The sequence below is a fragment of the Podarcis pityusensis genome, assembly GCF_964106645.2.
Source record: "Podarcis pityusensis genome assembly, chromosome: 11".
NCBI lineage: Eukaryota > Metazoa > Chordata > Lepidosauria > Squamata > Lacertidae > Podarcis > Podarcis pityusensis.
This window is the reverse complement of record NC_138036.1, coordinates 15,099,278-15,121,243: the sequence shown is the minus strand read 5'-3', so window position 1 is coordinate 15,121,243 and position 21,966 is coordinate 15,099,278. Positions and strand designations below refer to the sequence as shown.

General features: G+C 43.8%; 1 protein-coding gene across 1 annotated transcript in view; it reads left to right on the top strand.

The window, feature by feature from the left end:
• Window positions 1-2,672: 2,672 nt before the first annotated feature.
• The window catches only part of ALPK2 (alpha kinase 2), a 63,933-nt gene continuing 44,639 nt past the window's right edge, over window positions 2,673-21,966 (top strand). Inside the window, exons 1-4 of the mRNA XM_080973374.1 lie at window positions 2,673-2,981; window positions 13,739-13,869; window positions 14,909-15,026; window positions 15,623-17,351. Coding sequence (XP_080829500.1) covers window positions 13,755-13,869; window positions 14,909-15,026; window positions 15,623-17,351 — 1,962 coding nt within the window. The 5' untranslated portion in view covers window positions 2,673-2,981; window positions 13,739-13,754. The remainder of the gene's footprint in view (window positions 2,982-13,738; window positions 13,870-14,908; window positions 15,027-15,622; window positions 17,352-21,966) is intronic.

Sequence of the window (21,966 nt, the reverse complement as noted above, 5' to 3'; positions counted from 1 at the left end):
TCCCACCACCAATCCCTGGACTCTGAGCCTTCTTCCCTTGAGGGTTTCCCAGCTGGCACATCCCACCACTCCTTGGCATCCAACCAGTCCGTAACTAAATCCTGAGGAGGAGGGAGGCAATATTGCAGACAACAGTACACCTGGTACTGGAGATAATCGCTTCATTGATGCACAGGAAACTGAGGTGGTGCTCTAGAAACCTGCTAAATGGCAAGAAACTACAAGAAGGAAGCTGGAGGGAATGACTCATGCTTTCAGTTGCCTCTATTCTAATGCACAGAGTGTGGGAAAAAAGCAAGATGAATTGGAGCTCTTAAAACAGGATGGCAAATACGACCTAATAGGCATCACTGAAACCTGGTTGGATGAGACTCATGACTGAAATGTAGAAATTGAGGGATATAACCTATTTGAAAGGAATACCTGTTAGGAAGGGAGGGTGTGTAGCATTGTATGTAAAGGGTGTGAAGAGATCCATGACCTGGAGCATGGAAGGAGTATGGAGTAAAAATGGTAGGAGAGGGAAACAACAGTGACCCTACGGGTCTGCTATAGACCTCCAAGCCAGACTGAAGACTTGGATGATGCCTTTGTAGAGCAGATTACCAAACATTCAAACAGGAGAGATATAGTCACGGGGGACTTCAGCTATACCAGTATCTGTTGGAACTCAAATTCTGCCAAGAATGTAAGGTCCAACAAATTTCTCCATTGCCTTGGTGACAATTTCATTTCCCAAAAGGTGGAAGAAGCAACAAGGGGATCATCTGTCTTGGACCTGGTCCTCACCAACACGGAGGAGCTGCTTGATGAAGTGGAAGTGCTGGGAACCTTGGGAGGAAGTGATTGTGTCCTCTTGAGTTTCATGATGCAGGGGCAAGAGGAAGCTGAGTAGTCAGAGATGCTGTCTGGACTTTAAGAAGGCCAATTTGAAAAAGCTTAGGAAACTACTGAGTGAGATCCCATTGTCAGAAATACTCAAAGGGAAGGGAGTGCAAGATGGATATTAAAGGCAGAAATTGTCATGGACTGGCTGGATGCAGAGGAGTGGTGGGAGGCTAATCCAATGGATTCTCCTGGTTGAGCTGTAGCCTTATTGGAGTTCACCGATTGGGTCTGCGTTGCTCCGGGACAGGAGGAAGGAAGTCAAATGACACTGAGGTTGATTCCAAGAAAAAGTTTATTCTGCTCTCCGGATAGCAGAAGGCACTTGCATGGTGAGTCCACAGCAAGTCCAAAGAAATGAGAAGTTTAATGTAGTATATATATCCTCCAGGCACCCTCTCCCTCCTTCCCCAGGAATCCAACCACATCAGCCTATGTACGCAGGTTGACATCACATATGTTCTTGCTCTGGTATTCTTAACCATAAAAGGGTATTCCTTCCTGTACTTCTGACCATAAAAGGATCTTCCTTCCTGTACTTCTGACCATAAAAGGATCTTCCTCTTCCTACTCTTATCTTGGAGGAAGAGGTCATCATCTTTGAGAACACACTCTGGCGTTGTTCCCAGAATGGGTCTGTTCGTCTTTTGTGGTCAGGACATAAGATAAGGCACAGACGTGTCTTCTCTGTTCTACTGGTACAGTACAGGGTCATCCCTTGCCGTGACTGATAAAGGAGAGAGCTGTTTATACAGCTGTGTCCTTGTTATGCATTTGCTCAACAGCTCAAGTTTTATGCATTTTAGAGTGCTCTCTTGGAGAAAGAAGAAAAAGGGGGTTGAAGGAAAGAAGGAAAAGGGGGTTTAGAGTGCTCTCTTGGAGAAAGAAGAAAAAGGGCTGAGTCAGTTTTAAACTGACTGCACAGAAACCCATTCCTTCAGAACTTTGGGAAATGTTGTCTTAGCCAAGAGCTAGGATTATTTGAGGCATTATGTAGGCCAGAAGTCATCTGTGGTTTTGGACCAGTGCAAACATTTTGAATTTTGAGAAACAGCTCAACAGCATTTGCTGTGGTCACCAGTCACAAAATTGATGCCATGTAGGGCATTTTTAAAATTTATTTATTAAATTTATATACTCCCCTTCATCAAAAGATCTCAGGGCGGTTCACACAGCACAGCATGGCTGCCAAGGGGACATGACATAAAACAACATTAAGGAGAATACAGTCAACCTCAAGCTTACCATGGAGCATCTATGTGCAGTTGATCCTGATGGCACAATTCACACAAGGTGGCTGTACCACACTCTTTTGCACACACTCACCTCACACAGACAAACACAAATGCATCTCTCATTCATACACATATGTGAGAGAATTCAAAACATTTCTGGTGGTCTCATTTTAGGTGTGCCATTATATGCTTATTCTTTTTTTGCCTAAATTCTCCTGACTTATATAATGTCTTCAGTGCCCATTTTACCCTCCAGGAACTAACACTGATTTCCATACAAGTGCACTCTCTTCCGCTGGTAACAGTTAAGTCTCGTTAAATTCCTGAGTTAATAGGATTTCCCATTTATTCCCACCTGTCTCAGTTAAAAAAAACAACCCTCTCGTTGAATCTTTCCCAGGCAACTAGAGATGTTGAGGGGATTAATGGCTTTTAATTTCTACTTGAGAAAGCAGATGTATAACTAAGAACATGCCTATGAACTAAAACTGAGGTACTGAGCTCCAAAACGTAATAATCTTAATGGCTTGTTATCTTTCCATTATAAAGCACGGGGGTTCTTTTTTACGTATCCTGATTCCTGACGGGGGAAGATGTGATCTGAAGCTCCAGGCCCAGAGTCTCCCGCCAAGATCTTCCTGGGAAGAATCACCTGCTGCCTTGTGATGAAATAACCCACCCTTAACTGATCGCTGTGATATGATCAGACCCAGCAAAACAACACTGATATTTTCAGCCTCGCTTGCCACAAGCGGGAATTACTTACAACTTGGTTTTGTCTTTGGATATCGCCACAGCAGAGGGAAACAAGTTACCCTTCTTTCTATGTCACACAAGCCCTTCCGAGGAGAGCCTCACGATGTAAGTATGCACATTTGCTGTTTCAGCTGGTGTAGAGTTTATAGCCTTGTTGTAAAGTTGTATCTGCATTCTCCGTTTTCTTAGGATGTGTAGATAGCTACATATTTATTTCGTTTTCATATTTCCCTAAACCATGTGTTTAACCAGCATTGCTGTTCATTATATTACTTTTGGTAAATTATTTACCTTACTAGGCTTTACTAACCTTTCATGGTTGTCGTTTGCAACACTTGGGGGTGTCCTCAAATAATGTCCATACCTTTTTATTCAAATTAAGTGCCGAATAATATCTTTAGGAGATAAACACTGAAATAAAATTGGCAAACCTGGACTTTGCATAAAGCATGCCGACTATCTCCGTAGTTACGGATGTTTGTAATCGCATTGGAAAAATAGTTTACAGTATGTCTACCTCATTATATGAAATATCTAATGAATTATCATAGATAGTTGTTGACGTGAGTGTGTGTGGCTAATATATAGAATGTGTACACTACATACCCAAAATGCAGACCAAAGAAACTGCACATGTTGAATACGTCGGATACAGTTACGTGATGAACATTTAAAAATAGATGGAAGCAAGATCAGCATGTGTCTGTGATTTACTAGATTTCATTAGCTCCTCTTTAAACTAAAATCTGCATAGGCAATGTTTTTCCTGTCTAAATTAATCAACAATTATTACCCCACCAATCAATAAGGTTAGGAAAAATACTTTAAACTTAAACTAGACTTTTTGCAAGAGTTTGCTGGGGGGAAAATACCATTGACTTAAATAATTAAGTCACCAGTGCTTAAAACATCTCATTTCTGTCCAGAGCTAAGACCAAACTAGATTAAACAAGGAGAAAGTGAGAGCAGTTTTCCAACTTTACTGAAATTTGGTTGCAATGAGCTCCGAGTATGATCCTTGTATGTTTTCCCCTGGAAAGAGAAAAACTACTGCTGACAATTTTGATTGGGGAAATGGTCCATGGGGAAGCACCTCTGCCTCCCACTATTACAATTAAATTCATAACCTACTGCAGCTTCATTTCGGTTAAAAACCATTAGGAGATTGCTCCTGAGTTTCCTGTATCTCACCTAGTTTGGCTCAAATAGTTTTCAGAATTAGTCCTAGGCAGTAGCGATTAGTGGGGCTGCATTGCTGACTTGTCTTCCCAATGTTGTATTGCTATAGCAAGAACTTGGTACAGGTGCAGTGGCAGAGCCAATCTGCTGCTTCTGCCACTGCATCCATACGACACCACACTAAGTGGCCACTGCCTTGCCCCTCTGCTTCTACCTCTCAGTAAGCAGCAGCAGCAGCAGCAGCAGCATGTGATGTCAAGAAGGCTGATGTCAAGCAGCTCAGCCCAACCTCCACCATATCGCTAGCCACTATTGGTCTTAAATCAGAGGAGAAATTGTAGTTTCAAAATATACTGTATTATATGCTCTTAGGTGATATAGTGGTACCTCAGGTTAAGTACTTAATTCGTTCCGGAGGTCTGTTGTTAACCTGAAACTGTTCTTAACCTGAAGTACCACTTTAGCTAATGGGACCTCCCGCTGCTGCCGGAGCACAATTTCTGTTCTCATCCTGAAACAAAGTTCTTAACCCGAGGTACTATTTCTGGGTTAGCGGAGTCTGTAACCTGAAGTGTATGTAACCTGAAACGTATGTAACCCGAGGTACCACTGTATATGTATGAACATACTTCCATTTTTATATTTCCCCCATCCTTTCTCTATGTTCATAATGGCATATATGAGTTTCTCCCATCTTGTCCTCGCACCATCCCTATGAAGTAAGGGAGGCTGAGAGTGAGTGGCTTAAAATCACCCAGTGAGCTTCATGGCTGAGCAAAGATTTGAACCCAGACCTTGCTGATCCAGTGGAATAGATTGCCTTGGAAGGTGGTGGGTTTTCCTTTGCGGGAGGTACTTAGGCAGAGGCTGGTCAGCCACCTATCAGGGATGCTGCAATTGCAAGATTCCTGCACGAAACAGAGGGTTGGAATACATTACCTATCCCCACCCAAGGTGGTGATGGTTATTACAATTTTTAACCTGCCCTTCACCCCAACGTCCCAGGGTGGTTTATGACTTTTAAAACACAACTTTAATATCAAAACAGAATATCATGCAATATTAAAAACAGTTTAAAACAATATAAAATTAGTAAAATAAGGTGGATCCTAAAAATATGCATCTCAAGTGTCAAAAGCCAGGGTGAACGCGTGTGTTTTCAGCATTCTCCAAAACCTGTATGATGAAGGTGCCAGAAGCACTTCGGTGGGAAGCGAATCCCATGGCTTAGGGGCATAGCTGTCAACCGTCCCTTATTTGGCTGTCAACACTCCCTTATCCCAGCGCTGTGTTCCGCTGCTGTCCCTTATTGATGATGTCCCTTAAATTTCCCGGGTTTCAAAGGAAGCAGCTCCTCTCCCTCCCTCCCTGCTGGCTGGCCAGGGAGGAGGGAGGCTCCAACTGTGTTGCTTGGCTGCATTGCTCACCCAATAAGGAGTCTAAGAACGACTGGGGGGTGGAGCTTGCATGCCTTGTGCCGATCAAATCGGCTACGTTGCCTGGGTACTCACCTTTGCTCAGCGCTTCCCAGCGGAGAGGTGACGGTGGTTTTCCTTGCTGCATCCCCTTTGCTGGGTTGCTGCGCTGTGGGAACCACCGCTTGAGGCTTTGTTTGGCTGCTGGCTGGGCTTTCTGCCTTTGGCTCAGAGGGGCTCAGAAGTTGAACATACCTGTGCCCTGAAAATCCCTTATTTTGGCTGCTGATCCTTTATTTTAAAATCTGTAAGTTGACAGCTATGCTTAGGGGCTGCCACAGTGAATGCCCTTTCCTGGGTCACCACCCACCAAACACCTGTGGGCAGTGGCCAGTCTTAGCACCTGAGAGGCTCTGTAGGGAAGGAGGCAATCTTTCAGGTATTTGGGGCCTGGGTTGTTTAGGGTTTTAAGCAGTAATGTGAGCACCTTGAATTGGGCCTGGAAGTGAATTGGCATCCTGTTCAACTGTTTCAAAGCAGGCTATATGAGATCTGAAGTGTACCCCACCCAGCAATCAAAGTGCTGCATTTTGGACCGATTGAAGTTTCCAAGTCACCGCAAACTTGGACCCGCTCCTTTGAGGGGAGAACAATCCTGTCCAGAGCAGGATATTATATTTTAATAGAAATACAAAACATCTTAACACAGTGGGAAAAGGTATGACTAGATGCTATCTGTGTGCTTACTTGGTTTGCTGTGCAGGTACACCTGCAATACCCCTGCTTTCCCCCTCCTGTTTCGTTACCATGAAATTGGACTTGGAGCAAACAGTCCTTCAGATAGGAAGGAATGCTCTTTGAGAGCCCTTCTAATAAAGGACTGCCCTCTGTAAAGTAGGACACTCTGAGCACTTAAGAAAAGCAACTTGAACAATATGAATAGTACGAATTGCTGCTTCTGTACAATCCAAGGGAGAACAAGCAACACACTTTTCTCAGCCTTTGGGCTAGGCTGCTCTCTTCTAAGCTCACCTCAACGGGAAGCAAGAATACCGTATGTACAAAGCACCCTTCACCAGCATGATTAGTGTGTATAAGAGGAAGTTTGAATGATTGGGTGCAGCTGCCAGAGCTTGATTAAAACAGCAGGTGGCAGAAACCGGGACAAATGCGCATGGTGCCTTTTCTCTTCATTTCCCAGGCTCTAGAATTCATGTGAGCTTTGCTTCCTCTGCACCACCTGCATGGATTAAAGCTCCTCCATAACCATATCACTATAGACCCTGTGCCCTTCTACTGAGGGTTATGGTTGCCTGGGTTACTGTTATCATTTCCCTTCTTAAATGTGACGTTAGCCGTTCTCCTGTTGCACGAAGCACCACCACAAGAGATTGCCATTTTATTTGCAACCGTGTGTGCCAGTTCCTTCATTGCTCCCAGACTGCAATGTTCTCAGACTGCAAAATTCTGTCAGATGTGAGTATTCTTATTGTGGTGCATGAATGCACAAACCATACTGTTTCATCTCCATGGCTTTCTTAAATATTATCTATCTCCATACTAAAAAAATCTGCATAATTGTAAAACTGCAAACCGCAAAGGAAAACCATACACTGCATAGAAACTAAGGTATGAAGCAGAGCCCTGACTGGGTAGTTTAAAAAAAAAACCAAACAGTTTTGGAAAGCTACTCTTCTGAGCAGAATAGCACATATGTGTGAATGCGTAACCATATTGCAGCTGCCCCTTTTGCTCAAATTGCCACTGCACAGGTGCTCTTCCTTCCCGGATTCCTAAAACATGTTTTTAGGGTAGTGATGCATTTGGAATCCTGGGGCATTGGAGGGAACAGAGGGGGGGAAACCATTTTGAACAGAAAGGGGTGACAATGAAAAGGGCTGAACGGAAACTCTCTTTCCTATGTAACCTTCATTACAGAAGATAGTCCTCTGTTTGAAGGTCTGTCAGAGGGCACCCCTCTTTTCGATGGGCTTACCAGGCCAAATCTCATATAAAGATAAAGACCCAAAAGTAGGCCTGGGCGATATATCAATACAGTCATACCTCGGGTTGAAGTAGCTTCGGGTTAAGCATTTTCGGGTTGCACTCTGCGGCGAATTTCTGGGTTTCGCTGCTCGCGCAGACGCTCAAAACGACATCGCGCATGCACAGAAGCAGCGAATTGCGGCACGAGCAGACACGCGGATGCGGGTTGCATTCACTTCAGGATGCGAACGGGGCTCCAGAATGGATCCTGTTCACAACCAGAGGTACCACTGTATATCACCCAGGACCGGTATGAGGAGCAGACCATGATGTCGGTTTCACCAGCGATATATCGCTGAGTGAAACTGCCATCCCACTCTGCCCTCATATGCCGCAGAGGGAGAAACGAGCTGTATCAGCGAGGCTCCAATACAGCTTGTTCCTCTCTCTGCATCTTTAAACTCCTTGGTTGAGGACTGTGCAGCTGCCCTTGCCTCAGTCAAGCAGTTAAATGAACCCCCGGCCCGGCACTGGCTCCCGCGAACCGGCAGCAGGGTGGGGGCTCCGTGAAACTGCTCGGGTTGTTGTTCCCCGCAGCAAGCTGTTAAAGGAGCCCCATTGCTCCGTCTGCTTGCATGCAAGCAGGGAGAGCACCGGGGCTCTCTCAGCTGGGGAGGGGGAACATTCACTCCCCCCCTGAGTGGCGCAAAGCAGCCCCTGTGCTCCTGCCGCACGCATGTCTCAGTTGGGGAGGGTGAACCTTCCCAAACCCCAGCTGAGCAGAGTGAACAAGCTGCATTGTCCTAACTCATGAGTGCCTGGGTGAAATTGGCTCAGCTCTTGAGTTGAGAGCTGGGTCAGTTTCACCCGGTGTCTCATGGGCAGAGGTCAATGCATCTTGTTTTTTCAACATCACAGTATATCACCAAACTGCAATGTTTGGCTGGCGATACACCACAATGTTGAAAAGCTGATATCACCCAGCCCTACCCAAAAGAAGCGAGAGCAGCAGGAGCCTTGAAGTTGCCCATCAGTAGTTACTGCCTAGAGAGCAGGGTAAGCAGGCACAAAGGTCACCTGGGCAAATTCTTCCTCACTAAAGTGAGATGTACCATATTTCTATTAAAAATTACAGTTCTTAGTAATTTAGAAATAATGACATTTTGAATTATTAGTAATTTAGAAATAATTATAGTGTAATTATGTCTAAATTACTATATGCAGATTTCATGCAAACCTGTATCCACCTTTGTTCTCTCTGAGAGTGATTCATTTCTTTCATCTCCCTCTGTACTTTGCTGTATCTCAACTCAAAATTGCGACTGCTTTCATTTTTAAAGTTGGGGTTTCATTATGCATACATGTGTATAGTTTGCTCCTTTATGATATCCTTATTCTGCATTACCTTTCCCCCCATCCCTTACTTATTTTCACCTGCAAAATCTAAGTTGAGTTGATTGCTGATCATCTTCATTCTACCATTGCATTTTCTTATCTTCAGGAAATTACTCCCTTAAGTGAAGAGGCCATACCTGAATTTCTTGCAGGCCTTAATAAATTCAAATTATATTTTCTAAGGTGGCTATTTATCTCACATCCTTTCACATTATGCTTCCCCCCTGCTCATCACAGTAATTCTGTTACATGAGTCCTCTGTGTTTTTGGGAGAATGCTACAGCTCCTGATATCAGATCACACCTGCTACGTCCTGGTTTTTCTTCTTCATTTGTGTGCCACTCAACGCTTTGTGTGTTTCTTGCTGCCATTAAACCAGATAATGGCTATAGCTGGTTGAATGCAATAGATTTGATGCAGAGGGACAAAGCCTTCAATGGTGTGTGATCAGCTAGCAGAATGCCACAGATTTTCAGGATATGCTGGTGCAGCAGTCCTTGCTTATAAGAACATAATGGGTTGTATGCAGCCGGTGTCCTCATGTTCATGGAAGACTCTTTGATCCAGCAAAATAATGAAAAGGGGAGGGAAACCATTTTGACAAATTGACCATTTGCCCATTTCTCCTAAAGGCTCATTCATTTGGGCAAATGGGACACCATTCCACCAACTTTAGTCTGTCCTCAGCCAGCTGCCACCTGTTTGCCTTCTTACTTACAATTCCAGGGAGTGGCACTATCTATCTCATCTTCTAGTTACAGGTAGATAGCTGTGTTGGTCTGCCGTAGTCGAAACAATAAAAAAATTCCTTCCAATAACACCTTAGAGACCAACTACAGTAAGTTTGTTATTGGTATGAGATTTCATGTGCATGCACACTTCAGATACACTGAAACAGAAGTCACCAGACCCTTATATATAGTGAGAGGGTGGGGAGGAGTATTACTCAGAAGGGTGGTGGGAATGGGTGATTGGCTGATAGGTGTGGTAAACCTGTTGACGACTGTTAATGACTGCAATTGGTTTTACAGGAAAAAGCAAGCGGTGAGATGGCTAAAAATAGCTTTATCATGTATAATGAGATAAGAATCCAATGTGTCTATTCAGACCAGGTCTCTCCATGGTTTTAAGTTTGGTAATAAGTTGCAACTCAGCAACTTCTCTTTCCAGTCTACTTCTGAAATTCTTTTGTAATAAGACAGCTACATTGAGATCTTGTATAGAATGTCCTGGGAGATTGAAGTGTTCTTCTACTGGTTTCTCTGTCTTGTGATTCCTAATGGACATAAATCTGACATCAGGAATCTGACATCAGGAATATTGCATATTAGAAGCTTGCGCGAACTGCCATTGGGTACCCTTTGGTGACTGACCATCAGATCAATCATTTGATAAGTAGAGGGGTTGATAACCTCCTCCAGAGCTGATATGTGCAGGCAAGCTGAGGAGGGGCAGCTGTATGTCCTCTGTGTGTGCATACATGTGAGAGTGTATGTGCAAGAGTGAGGTCACCACACCCATTGACTCCCCTCACCTCCCACTGACATGTGGCAGCCTCTTCAAAGGGTCAGCTTATTGATGAATGTGACCCTGGGGCCTAAAAAGGTTAGCTACCTTTGTAGGTAGACTGATATTGAGCTACTGTATTGGCCTGAATATAAGCCGCACCTGCAAATAAGCCGCACCATCAAAATTCAAGGGGGGGGGGAGAAAAAAAGACATTCCCCCGCGCTCCTGGGCTGCTTCCTTGGGGGGAGCCGTACTGCTTTGCTGGCAGCCTCCCCTCCCTTCCCTCTTATTTCTGGCAGCTCAGGGGAGGTTTGAGAGCAGTGGGCGGGCTGTGGGCTGTTGCCCTGCGCTCCTGAGCTGCTCTGGGGGGAGGAGTCATGCTGCTTTGCCTGCGGCCTTCCCTCTCCCCCCCCCCCCGGCTCCGGGGAGGCTTGGGAGCAGTAGGCAGGCTGCGTGCCGTTGCCCCACAATCCTTGGCTGTTCTTGGGGGGTGGGGGAGGTTGCTGGCAAAGCACCACAGCACCACTCCCCTCCCCCCCAGAGAGCAGCCCAGGAGGATAGGGCAAAGGTGCGCAGTCCACCTGTTGTTCCCAAGTCTCCCCTGAGTCGTCGGGGGAAAGGGAAGGTTGCGAATATAAGCCACACTTTAACTTTTCACTGTCAGAATTTGGAAATAAAATGTGGCTTATATTCGGGCCAATATGGTATTATTATTCCCTCTTCCCAAGGAAACCTGGGAAGAGAGTTTGAAGGAGTTGATCAAGGAGCACCTTGCACAATGCCGTGCATCTATACTCCATACACTGCCACTTACCAGGATGGTGTGGGGCAAGGCAAATGTCAGGTAGGGGTAGTGCAGGTACAGTGGTACCTCAGGTTAAGAACTTAATTCGTTACAGAGGTCCGTTCTTAACCTGAAGCACCACTTTAGCTAATGGGGCCTCCTGCTGCCGCGCCGCTGCCGCACGATTTCTGTTCTGATCCTGAAGCAAAGTTCTTAATCCAAGGTACTATTTCTGGGTTAGTGGAGTCTGTAACCTGAAGCGTATGTAACCCAAGATACCACTGTACACCGATCTAAGCAATCTAGACTCTCCTGCCAGTGCACTCCAACTTGGCTTCCATCTATGCCAGCCACTCCTAGCCTCGTGTTTAAAATGGGAACCCCACAACACAACCCAGGGGCAAATGTGCTCCCCAACTTGTGATTCACAGTAACTTAAGGTTACCAGACGTCCCCGTTTCCCGGGGATGGTCCCTGGATTTACAGATCAGTCCCCTGACAAAATCCTATCATTCCTACTGAAGTTGAAAAGTGTCCCCGGATTCATTGAAAAAAATCTGGTAACCTTACAGTAACTAGCATGCAGATGCAAAATGTCCCCAATAGTGGTGGTAGCTGTTACAGACCTTGCATGAAAGCAGCTGCCACTTTCTCACTGCTCTACCCTGCTTGTTAGTATTTTGAGAGGTTGTGTGATGTGTTAAAAGATCAGATAACAACCAAAAGGTCTCTAATAAGAAAATGACAGGAGCAATTTAACTTCAAGTAGCTGCTTTGATTGCCTTTTGTTTTCCACAGAGGGAAAAGGCGAGGGAAACAGCTCTCAGTCTTTGGCAATCAAGTATAAAAACATCTCCATGCAAAGTAGAGTAATTACACATATACACTTAATTTACCTGTTTGTTCATTCTTGTCTAGGAAAATTACCCTGGAGCAAACGTTAAATTATTATTTTAAAAGAGTTAGCGCTTGGCTAAAAATAATAGGAGTTTGTCACTGTCAGTGTTGCTGTTAATTTGCATAATAAGTCTTATTATAGGTCTCTACCATAAAATGGACTAATCAGCATCTGAACACGAATAGGAGATACTTGTTTACTGTTGCTGAGATTTTTCTCTATTCCCCAGGCACTTTCTGCAACACTTAAATCAAGGTTTCTTTATACAAAATGGTTTAATATTGCAAGTTGCTCTATCAGTCTTTTCAGCTGAAAAGTGGGGTGAAAATTATTTAGATAGAGAGATCTGTCTATCTATCTCAAAAACCTGATGGTAGCTCAGAAGGTAGAGCATATGGGTTCAAGCCACATGTTGAGCAAAAGGTTCCTGCATTGCAAAGGGTTGGACTAGATGACCCTTGTGGTCCCTTCCAATTCTGTGATTCTATGATCTATTTAAACTGTGTGTGCAATCCAGCCGTATTTTAGATCTGTCATCTTGGGGCTACAGACTACTACTTAGCCACATTGTGCAGCCCGCTCCTTTCATGGCCCTTGGCCCTGTTACAACAAATTTAATAAATAATAATAATAATAATAATAATAATGCAAGGGATAGTTGATGCTGGAGAGCAGCACACTGTAGGATGCAGTTAGGTGAGGCACAAAAGGACTCATTTCTCTGTAAATATCCATGTTAATTGCACCTACCAGAGTCTTGATGGCTCTGGTGCCTACGGGACCATATAACACTTGCTTCTTAAAATCTGCACTGGCTCGGAATTCAAGTTGTTAATCTTGGAAGTACAAAGCCTTGCATGGTTATCTGAAGAAATGCGTCTCCCCAAAGCAGAGATGAGTGAGGCTTGTGAAGAGGCACAGGTGCTGTGACAAGCTCCCCTCCCGCCTAGTCTCCCAGAACCAGGAGAGGCATGAAGCGGGAGGAGCAAAGGCAGGCATGCAGGTGCAGCCTCTGATTGCTTGGAGGAAAAAACCCCTGGAGAGGAGCAGACATAGGCGACTGTGGGGAGGTGGGGACCTTTAATCTTGGCAACTGCTTCATGAGGGCAAGACCTGACACAGATTAGTGCTGTGCTTGACACTCCTGTGTAGATCCTGTTTTGCAAGTATAGGGGTGTACGTGGCTGTGAAATGTTGGGTGTTATGAATGCTTACCATTACATTCCAGAGAAATGGGGGAACCAAATGAATTTTCATTAGATCTGCTAGATCAGGCTTCCTCAACCTCGGCTCTCCAGATGTTTTGAGACTACAATTCCCATCATCCCTGACCACTGGTCCTGCTAGCTAGGGATCATGGGAGTTGTAGGCCAAAAACATCTGGAGGGCCGAGTTTGAGGAAGCCTGTGCTAGATGGTAAAGGGGATAGTCTGTGCAACAAACACCTGTAATGTAAGCTTTTGTGTTATCATTTGCCCCAACTGACAAATGGAAACTAAAAGAATATCAGTCACGGAGCAGTGAGTCATTGCTCCTAGCAGCCCAGGCAGCTGAAGCCAAACAAGATTTTTGCCCTAAATTGCTTGCCACTTTCACTTTATTTCATGTCCTGCCACAGAAGATAAAATGCTTCATTGCAGTAGCTGGCACTTAAAAGAGAGACATCGTGCTTCTTAGGCTTTTATTTTTCTTTCAGATCAGTGGGGCGAAGGATGATGTCAGGCTCAGAATCATCTGTTAATAAGAGCGCTCCTTATTTTTTATCAACTTTGTCATCTGTGTCGGTGCCAGAAAATGGAGATACCATGTTCTCCTGCAAGATATCTGGTAAGCACCCCTGACTTAATACTGAAATACATGTTTTAGTTGAAATTTTAATTGAGAAGAGTTGTATATTATTAAAAGAAAGGACCACTTTTCAGAAGAATCACAAATTCATTGTATCAAAATGGCCTTGGGAAATGGCTCAGTAATCAAATTCAAACAGCTTGGTGAGCTTTTTACATAGAGTTGTGATTGTGTTTCTTGAGGCACAGTAAATTAGCAGTGCACTGGTCTCTTAAGTATAACCCAACCTCTAGAATCTTTTATCCCTCTTGTCACTTGAAGAAACCCTGTTGCAGGCCTGTATTTAGAGTTCTGCTGAAAAATGGTACGTAACCCAGTTTAATAAACCTCTTATGTTTCCAATATCTGTATGGAGCCTAAAACCATAGTTCAGGTCTAGCAGATGACACAATGGTGACATGGGTCTACATAAAAATTTAAAAGCCACAGGTGGCAGTACTCGTTATTTTTTAACATTAGGGTTGCCATATTTTGAAGAGCAAAAGAGAGGATGCTATGATGACTCTCATTTTAAATACCCCTACTATATGTAGGCTATAGAAGCTTTGATATATTGTTGGGGGAGTGGGCAGGAGAAGAGAAGAGTAAAGCAAGTTTTCAACCACCAGTTATGTCTGTCTCACCCAGAAAGTATAGCCAGAGACATTTTGGCAAATTTAAAAAATCTACCCCGGCAGAATTTTTACCCCAGAAAAAGATGATGTTCTGGAAAAAGAGGACATATGGCAACTGTATATGATAATACTTTGGTGGCTGGGGAAACCCAGCCAGATGGTTGGGGTAATAATAATAATAATAATAATAATAATAATAATAATAATGTCAGACTACTTTTTATGAGAATGCTTGTCTGTCCATACCTCATACCAAGCAACAGATTTGTCCCCAACGTTTTCTAGTCATGCAGTTGCTCAAATATAAGATGTTGCTCCTGCTTATTTAGTCCATAAGCTCCTTATGTTCAGAAACATTTGCTTATCAGTGTGAAATAACAGTTTTCTCCTCCATGTGTTTTAAGGCAACCCAAAACCAGAGGTAACTTGGTATAAGAACGGGCAAGACATCAGTCAACAGAAGAACATTTCTAGCTGTGAAATACTGGAGGATAACCTGACTCAGGTCTTACATCTCTTTAGGTAATTTGTTTCCTCAGCATTTCTTGATTTCTCAACTATGTTCAGGAATGAATCAAAGGCTGCAAATATACGCCTACTGCGGTAGAGCATGCACGTTCATGCAGTCTCACTAAGTCAAGGCTTAGGATATCATGTAAAGCACCTCACATAGAGATTATTGCTATTATTATTTATTACATTCATATACAACCCTTCATCCGAGAATCACAGGGCAGTTTGCAATATCACACACACACACACACACACAACATAATAACAAACAAAGCAATCAGGATGGGCCATTAGGAGAGTGGGAAATCCATCCCTGCCCCATCCTCCTCACAAAAGGCAGCCCTGGGTGTTTTGTGCCCCTAACAATTTTGCACCCAAGGCAACCTCCCTGTGGCTGCCTCACACTACATCACTCTTTGACCACAGTTATCTTGAGCATCATAGTGTGGTTTTTTTTCCTGTTAAGTGACCAACATTTTGTCATTTTGAGATCAAGAATACCTCTCCATTGAGGATATTTCAACTTTTTTTTTAAAAAAAAAGTTTAAGTATTTAATACCGACATTGTATATTAAAATTTAATATTCATGTTTTAAAATTCACAGGTGCACAGAGCAACAAGCTGGAGTTTACAAAATTGTGGCCAAGAACTGTTTTGGAACCACTCAGTCTTCAGCTTTTCTTAAAGTGACTTCTGATGACCAATCTGAAGCATATCAAAATGTACTTTGTAGTCCTGAAGAGAATATAGAAACATGCAGAGGAAATGAAGTTACAGTATGTCAGCAGAAAATTTCAGATGATGATATGGAAAATAAAGAAGCTTTAGCAGAAAACCAGTATTCGCTCCATGAATGCTGCTTCTATTTAGGTTCGCCGGAACCTCCAGCACCAGAATTTAGCGATTTATCTACAGAGCAAATGGGAGAAACGTTTTTCCATACAGTGGAATGTGAAACTTGTCCTCCATTGGAAAACCATAGTTCAGGAGACGAAATGGAAGTTAAAAATGCATCCAATCTAAAGGAATATTATCACAGCATTAGGGGCATGTCCAAGCATATGCCTGATCTCTTTATTTATGAGAGCACTAAAGCATCTACGGATTCTACTGAAGGCGAGCTAGATGATGTGGATTTCCAACCAGCAAGTCAAATCACTGATCACACAGACAGCTGCCGCCTTAATGCTGAAGTCTTAGCTGCTTGTCAGACAACTGAATATGCCAAGACACATGAAGAGGGTAGCTTTAGTAAACCTCCGAAAAACAGCACACTGTCTGGGAACCAAACAAGTGTCCCTCTGGGAGATCAGATCTGCTTTTTAGGGGATTCCTCTAAAAATGCCAGCAATAACATTGAGCTCTGCTTGGAGAGAAACTTTATTACAGTTGATGAGTCTTCTGATGATGATTCCCTCGAGTACTTTGAATGTTCTGACGTGATGACAGAGGAGACGTACAAGAACTGGGAAAGCAAGCTGAGATTCCTGTTGGAAAGCGATGATGAGGAAGATGAGTTAATACCGGGGAGTGATTGTGATGGGTGTGCTTACTTCCTTAGTGAAATGCCTCGCCTGTTTCAAGTGTCAGATAACACTGTGCCTATGGAAGCCACCATTGGCTTCTGTGGTCATCAGTCAAAATCCAAAGAAGTAGCTGTCAGGAGCGACCTCACTGCATACAGTCCATCAACCTTGCAAGCAGAAATGACTCTCACTGTTGGGCAACAGCAAAGTAAAACTTCCAGTATGAAAGACAAAGAGAAGTACAAGCTGTCTGCAACTCTCATGGCAATTGAAAATGATTGTCCTAGAATGGAGGAAGAAAACAGTAGCAGCAGTCACTCTGCTGTGGATGTTTCTGTTGCCGGTTCGCAAGGTATAGAAAATGGGATTTCAGCGATGAAGTCTTCCTCTTGTGACTTGAGTGGTTCTTTGGAGACAGTAACCAAACGATTTGCAGACAAATACTCTCGGAAAAACTCACAACAGTTACCAAAGGTGAGAAAGAAACCAGCTGAAGGTAAATCCAGAGTTGAAGCCAATCGGATCAAGACATCAAAAGACACTTTAAATTCGTTACATCCTAAAGAGCGGCACACCTCTGAAATTCACACACTTCAGATGGAAAGAAGTTGTTTGGATTCTGCTACACTGCTTCACCGACAAGGAGAAAGTATTTCAAACCAAGGAAAGCGGGATATAGCGAATGCTTCAGACCACATCAGTTTATTTCATGGTGAAGAAAGAGAAAAAGGAATCCCTTGGGAAAGCAAATGGATTAGTGAGCTATCGGAGAGAACCCAAACGTCAAATGAAAATGCCACACTTATGGTAAGGAAAATTACTGTTATCCTTTTGCAAAGAAACTTGTCCAGTGACTTTAATGTACTTCAGTACTACTTGTCTTAACAGAATGTGGATCCTGAAAGTCTTCACCATTCAAGCCGATGTGATTGACAGCTACTGCTGTTAAGGAAATCTGGTTTTGAAAAAGGCCCAGATAAACCATAAGCCATCCTAATTATAGAGAGAGGGCAGGTGTGGGAAGGTCTTGATAATAGTGAACAGCACTAATGGGACTTGTAGACAGCTGGGAAGAGAAATCTGATACTGAATCTGTTCCATGCGCCTTATTCAAGCAGTATCTTTCTCTTTGCTGCTAGCCAAAGTTTCTCAACCCTGTGTGGAGGAGCAAATGGGCAGGTGGAATTCAAAATACTTTGGAGTTAGGAACAACTTCAGAATGGAAGTTGCTGTGCAATTGTGCAATTATCCTAACCCCAAAATGGGCACTGATCTCCTCAAAGTTACCTTACTAGTTATTTACTATACATCTAGCCCGCTGTTCATTTAAACAGGCTCATCGTGACGTACATGGGGTTTCCAGGGTGCTGATCTGGATTATAGTACCTTGGTTCACCATTGCTGCATGCTTAGGTGCTTGAGTTCAGTTTCTGGGGCCATCTAGGAAGCCAGTCCTTGAAAGCAATGTACCAAAGTTAAGGTGGTGCTTCCTGCTGTGGGTGTTTAAACTACCTTTGCTTTACCCATTCCCCTCCCTACCTTGTGCTGGTTTTGCTATTCCACGTCGACTAGCGGCAAGTAGAATGATGACCTTTTCCTGCAGCTGAATTTGTAGTTTGTGAGTGATCGGCACTCTGATTCAGAGCACTAGTCATCCACCATGGTCTCACGACAGCTGGAAAGAAATTGGACCACTTGTCAGGTATAGCACAAGACTTAGATTAAAAAACACACACTCATGCCTCTGCTAATATAACCTTAGAACTACTGACTCACATATCTGACCTGCAATCAGAATTGGAACTCAAGAGAGCACTTCTATAACCATCTTTTGCAGCAGCTGACTAAATCCTGAAATTGTTTCTATGGATGCAGACAGTGTTTTGTATGAAAGGCTCAGCATCTGCAGCTGGTTCAAAAGCAATCCTAATAAGCGAATCTAGTGTCGTATTTCTTAAATCTTAACTAGAGCGGGGTGTGTGTGTGTTTCAAGACATTGTACTCTCAGCGCCCACCAGAGGGGGCACCAAATTACTGAGGCCTGCCAATCACAAATTGATAATGGAGGGGCAGAGCAAATACAGAATTAAGGTGAAGTTTGGCATAATCAGCAGGCATTTAATGACATAATGAAGAGACTAAGTCCTGTTACCTCCAGAGTCAGTGGAAATGCCCTTGTGGCAAGGAGTTCCATAGTTCAGCTTTCCTCCAGCTGAGTACCAACATTGGCTTTGGAGGTAACATTCCTTAGTCTCCTCATTTTAGACACAAGCTACTGGTCCAGAGACTTTAAGTGGCGAATGCTTTTTATTTTAGATTTTTCCTCTCAACAACATAACTTAAAAATTACTCCTGTTCTGTAATTTCTTATCTCCTCCTCTTTTCACACCAGGTGTGCTGCCTTGCCACTGTGGCAGCGGGGCTGGCGCGTGTGACGTCAGCATGCCCATGTCACATTGGCACGCCCATGGCATGCTGGTGTCACTTGCGCATGTCGCGGGGGTGTGTGCCTAGAGAACAATATACATCAGGAGGCTTAGTTTGGTCAGAATAAAGTTTACACTTCCAGAGTTAATGCTAAATACCTTATTTCTTAGCCACCAGAGGGCCGTGAAAATTTGTATCCCGGGCTTTTTAGACTCGTCTGCCCATGCACGATCCGAAACCAAAGGGGTGCATTGGTTGCCAGATGTGAAACATATTGGCATTTTTTTCAGCTCTCCTACACCACTCATGGTTTATTTCTCCTTATCAAGCCAGGATTTGTAAGCCAGCAACAAACCATGTTTTAAGGCTGGCTCATGATCCTGGCTTCTTATGGAGAGGCAAGCTACAGTGCCAGGTTCAGTCATTACGGGAAACCTTTTCTGTGTATAAGAAAATCTGGGGTTGTCTTATACACGGGAAGTGCAGAGGAGGGTTGTGTGATTGGTTGAATCAGGAGCTTATCAGCGGTGATTTGGTGGGTGATTGGTTGCTGCATCAAGAGCTGGTCTGGATAGGCTGTCACTGTGTCCAATTGCCGGCTGCTGTTGGCAAGCAGGCAGACGCTAGTGCGGGTGAGTGGTGAGTGATATTTAGCAATCCCCCCCCCCCCAAATAAAGCTCAACAGCTCTGAGCACCACCTCCCAACTCTGGGCCATCTCCCTCCATTTTCTAAAATTGGAGTCCCCAAAAATAGGGGCCGTGTTATACATGGAAAAATGTGGCAATTGTTATTTCATGGTTTGGTTTTCCTGCCCATGCCATAGGAGGAGTGAAGTGGGAGTGACTGACAGCATGCACTAGCTCATACCTGAAAAACTTCAATAAGACAGCAACCCTGTCTTACTTGGGAAGTATGAACATAGCCATTGTGGATCTAGTACAATGAGACCCCCAGGTATAGGGTGGTATATAAATTCAATAAACAACAACAATTAATTGTATAATAGTCAGGAACTGATATCTCTTTGTTCCCTCCCACAGCTGCTCAGTTAAACTTTACCATTTTTTAAAACAAACTGTACTTTAATGTGAATGTCCACACTGTTCAAAAGTTCTCTGTTTCCGTCCGTCCCCGCTCCTGCTGTGCTACTGACAAAAGCCTGGCTTGTTCTGTCAGCTGAACATCGGCTTGTGGTTTGATTTCCCACAACAAACTGTGTGTGATAAACCAAGAACAAATATTGGCTACTGATTGTGCTTTCTTTGGGAGTGTAATCATGGAAGACATGGCAAACCAAGGCAGGAGCATTCCTGGAACATTGAGGAGTATGCAGAAGCATATTTTAAACTATGACTTAATGTGATGTGCAACCTGGGTCATTGTTTGGAACATCCTTACTATATGGCTCACTGGCAAAGAAACAAAGGACAAAATAAACAGTGTCAACTTGTTGAAGAGGCAGAAACAAACTTTCAGCTTTCACATGGCTTTCATCAGGCCACAAAAAATGCAGCCTTTTTAATATCTCCATTTGTGCACTGCACAGATGTAATTCACAAATTTCTGTCTTTTTGTTAAAATAAAAAGATGCAACTATAAGCTCTAAAAATACAGTCTAAAACATTCAGCCAACTGTAAATCCCATAAAACTGCAGCTAAAAACAGAAATGCTTTTGAACGCTTAAGAGCACTTCACATGTTCACAGATCCTAAAAGCCAATGGTGCTAGCTTTAAGTAAGTCATTGGATAGCGCTTCTGAAACTAGCATGCTTCAGAATCATAACATATTTGCATTGCTGGAAGAGCATCAACCATATACCCACTCTATGTCGCCAGTTCAGAGTAATGTTAATGACAGGCCTAACATGACAAAGTGCCATTTCTCAAACTTGCCAAAGGTCATTGGTGTCACTGAAATGCAGAGGGAACTGGCCATTGGACAAGTTTCTGGGACACAACAAAACACCCACATAGGCTATTTGTGTACCTTAACTTTTTATAATAAGTGTCCATTGAAGTTCCCTGAGAATTCATTTGTGTTTGCATGTAGGCACAGCTTCAAAAGGCATAATACCAAAGCAATTTTCCGTGTATAAGATGCCCCCATGTGTAAGACGACCCCTATTTTTTTTAATCCAAAATTAAAAATTAAGTTGTTTGGCTTTTTGAAGGTGGTTGGGGAGGTCACTTCCACCAATTGCTCACCCGCCTGCCCGCCACTGCCAGTCGCTTGCCACAGCCACTGCCTACCGCACACCTCGCCACAGCTGCCAATTGTTTGCCCGCTTGCCGCCACCAACAGCCCACCCACCCACTTGCCACAGCCACCAGTCGCCTGCCCAATTGCTGCAGCCACAGCCAATCGCTAGCAGGCCTTGCCGCAGCCACCAATTACCCACCCAATCGCCGCTGCCAATCTCCTACTTGCTGCTGCCATTAATTGCATGTCCCCCCCTCTGCATTCACTATCCGCCTACTGTATAAGAAGACAACCGATTTTTGCTGGGGGGTTTTTTTAGCAAAAAGCATCGTCTTATACACAGAAAAATACGGCGAGCTGAATAACTTTTTTGAAGTTTTTTCCAAGACTTTGTCCCAAGGAAATGGTGCATACAGATATACTTGCAAATAAAGATCATAGTATCATAGAATTGTAGAGTTGGAAGGGACCCTGAGGATCATCTAGTCCAACCCTGTGCAATTCAGCTGTATGCAGCTGTCCCATACAGGGTTTGAACTTGCAACCTTGAAATGATCAGCACCATACTCTAACCAATTGAGCTATCCAGGCTTATAGCAGTAGGGTTTTCTGCTATGGCGTGAGCAGGGGTTGTGCATCCCATTTCTCTGCCTGAGGCAAAAGGCAAATGTGCTGCTCCGCTCCACCACCCTTACCCAGGTTGTGCAGCAGTGGCAGTGATCGCGGGTTCTGGTGAGATCTTGCTAGAACTCTCACAAGATGTTGTGCACTCTGTGAGATTTCATGAGATCT